This window comes from Chaetura pelagica, unplaced genomic scaffold, assembly GCF_000747805.2.
Source record: "Chaetura pelagica isolate M959 unplaced genomic scaffold, ChaPel_1.0 scaffold83, whole genome shotgun sequence".
Classification (NCBI taxonomy): Eukaryota; Metazoa; Chordata; class Aves; order Apodiformes; family Apodidae; genus Chaetura; species Chaetura pelagica.
Window position 1 is genome coordinate 359,543 of NW_009952893.1, and position 2,973 is coordinate 362,515.

General features: G+C 40.8%; 1 protein-coding gene across 1 annotated transcript in view; it reads left to right on the forward strand.

Annotated features, from left to right (window-relative positions):
• FAM110B (family with sequence similarity 110, member B) overlaps positions 1–2,331 on the forward strand; it is a 2,946-nt gene extending 615 nt beyond the window's left edge. Inside the window, exon 2 of the mRNA XM_009995530.1 lies at positions 6–2,331. Within this exon, the coding sequence (XP_009993832.1) occupies positions 6–1,093 (1,088 nt within the window). The 3' untranslated portion in view covers positions 1,094–2,331. The remainder of the gene's footprint in view (positions 1–5) is intronic.
• The last annotated feature ends 642 nt before the right edge of the window (positions 2,332–2,973 follow it).

Genomic DNA, 2,973 nt, shown 5'->3' on the forward strand with positions numbered 1-2,973 from the left:
GACAGGTAGCATGGTGAAGCCGGTCAGCCCTGCCGTCACTTTCACATCCGCCGTTCCTCTCCGCATCCTGAACAAAGGACCCGACTATTTTCGCAGGCAGGCGGAGCCTAATCCAAAAAGACTGAGCGCGGTGGAAAGGCTAGAAGCCGACAAGGCAAAATACGTCAAGAGCCAGGAGGTCATCAACGCCAAGCAGGAGCCTGTGAAGCCAGCGGTGCTGGCAAAGCCGCCCGTCTGTCCTGCGGCCAAGAGAGCGCTCGGGAGCCCCACCTTGAAAGTCTTCAGCAACAATGCGAAGACGGAGAGCGGCGTCCAGAGAGAAAACCTGAAGCTTGAGATTTTGAAGAACATCATCAACAGCTCTGAAGGCTCCAGCTCAGGTTCAGGGTATAAGCATGGTCCTCGAAATTGGCCGCCCCACAGAGCTGATTCAACAGAGCTGAACCGACACTCATTTGCTGAATCTTTGAAGGTTTACCCCACGCAGGGCCGCAGCAGCCCACAGGAGAGCAGCTCTAACATCAGCAGAAGGCTCCTAGATCAGTCAGCAGAGACTTTCTTGCACGTCTCTCACAGCTCCTCAGACATTAGGAAAGTAACTAGTGCAAAGCCCTTAAAAGCAATACCCTGCAGTAGTTCAGCCCCACCCCTGCCTCCAAAGCCCAAAATCGCTGCCATTGCCACCCTGAAATCCCCAGAGATTGAGGCAGTTGAGTCTGGATGTGGAGTTAGTAGAAGACCCTCCCTACAGCGATCAAAATCAGACTTAAGCGACAGATACTTTCGTGTCGATGCAGATGTTGAGCGGTTCTTTAACTACTGTGGACTGGATCCTGAAGAGCTTGAAAACCTCGGGATGGAAAACTTTGCAAGGGCTAACTCTGATATTATATCTCTCAACTTTCGCAGTGCAAGCATGATTAGCTCAGACTGTGAACAGTCTCAGGACAGCAACAGTGACCTTAGAAACGATGACAGTGCCAATGACCGTGTGCCATATGGCATTTCTGCCATTGAAAGGAATGCCAGAATCATCAAGTGGTTATATAGCATCAAGCAAGCTAGAGAGTCACAGAAAGTATCCCATGTGTGAGAGAAAATCCACCGTAGAAAAAGCAAGGACTGTATCTTTGTCTGTGAATATTCAGTTGTGAAGGGTTGTGAAGTCTACTTGAAGTCTTGTACACTTCTCAAATCTCTTTGTGTTGCTTGTTGTGCAATGTTTCCAAGTTGCATGCCTGTCAACATGTGAGCTGACCTGGCTTCCACTTGAACAATAACTAACTACAAAGCCTGGCTGAGCATACACATTATCTGCCAAAAGTTTAAGACGAGAATCTAATTAGGGCTTCAGTATAATCAAAGTGTTTACATGGAAAGGTTATATGACTTCTTTGGTATTTATGTAGTTCTGTGTGGATTTTATATGTCACTTTTTGTCTTAATACAGATATTGTCAACAGACGTTATTAGCTTCTAAGTTGAAACAGAATCCCTTTGGAGGGAAGAAAAGCAAAATTGGCCAAAATAGGAGGTTTAGGCATATGACGATAGGCAAAGCAGCCTTATCTCTTGTAGAAAGTACATTATTGGCATATGTAAAACTGTTCCTAAAAAGCAAAGAATGTTGCATTCTTAAATTATGTATCATTGTTAAACTGTATATCCCAACTTGTAGTAAGGGACTGTTCAGTAAAAGTTTCTTTTTTCTAGGTAAGTTCCCTCAATTTTACAGCAGAAGTAGTCTAGTGAATCTACTTGACCTCTCGTAAACTAAATGACTCCTGTGTTTGGGTTGGTATAAGCATTTTAATGGTTCTGTGTTACCCTGTTGGAAAAGCTTAAAGAAGGTTGGAGTCAACAGATGGAAACATTGTGGGTGAGGGATTTTGTGGGTTTGGTTTTTCATCGAAGATTCCTGGTCTTAAACTTTTGACAGGAATTATTAGATCCTATAGCTGATATTGAATGCCTTTCTTAGTCAAACGCATCATGGCAACAAACTCCATGCTGTCTTTAAAAATTTTTGTAGACCTATTTGAACAGTTAATGAAAAAAAATGGAAACACACAGCCATATCAATATAACGCCTCCTGTTCAGAAGTAAATACACTCAGTAGCTGAACTATATCTGAGAAATTGTGATTATGTTGTCTTGCATATGTTATATCTAAGGCTGTGAAAAATTGTTACAGCTCTAGGAAAGTGTAGAAACATGACAGTACGTAGCATTTATTTTCTTTTACTTTTTTAAAATTTTAATTCTCCTTATGATGGTTAGTGCTGCAGGTCAACCTGTTACAAATCTTTTGATAATCTGTGTCTTCCCAGAAGTTGAAAGTACAGTGGTCTGCTTCATTATTATTGTATACATGCTTTGAAGTAAATTGCAGCACTACCTTACACTTCATCAGCTAATAGGAAACTTTTTTTATTGTGTAAATGCTGTAAGACTTTGTATATACTTCAGTTGTTATGAAATCTTTAAAAAGGAAGAGTGTTATGCTAATAAATAGCTCCTGGTGCAGGTATGGTAGGTTTTTTGTTCTTTTTTTTACCCCTCCCATTTTTTAAACTATATCGGGAACTCAACTGGAGTGTGTTTTAGTGCTGTAGAAGGTCTTGGTTAAATAATAGTTCCAGTAAAAGGTTTCTTTTACTAAAGTGCTTTTCAGAATATAATTTTTTATAAAGTAACTATAGCAGCATGATCTGTCAGAAGAACTAGAAGAGATTTTCCAGACTCCTAAAATAGCTTGCTTCTTTCTTACCTAGCAATGTTACTGTTCCCGTTTATGGCATCTGTTCATAATGAATCACCACAGTCTTCTGAATTATTCTTCAGTAGTGCTTATTTACATATTTGAATATTAAAGATGTTTTACAAAGTCGGGTTCTATCTTTTCTCTAAGAAACCTGTAGCCCAACTTCTTATTGATAGCCACAGTTAATGCAGGTGAGCCTAGAAGCCAA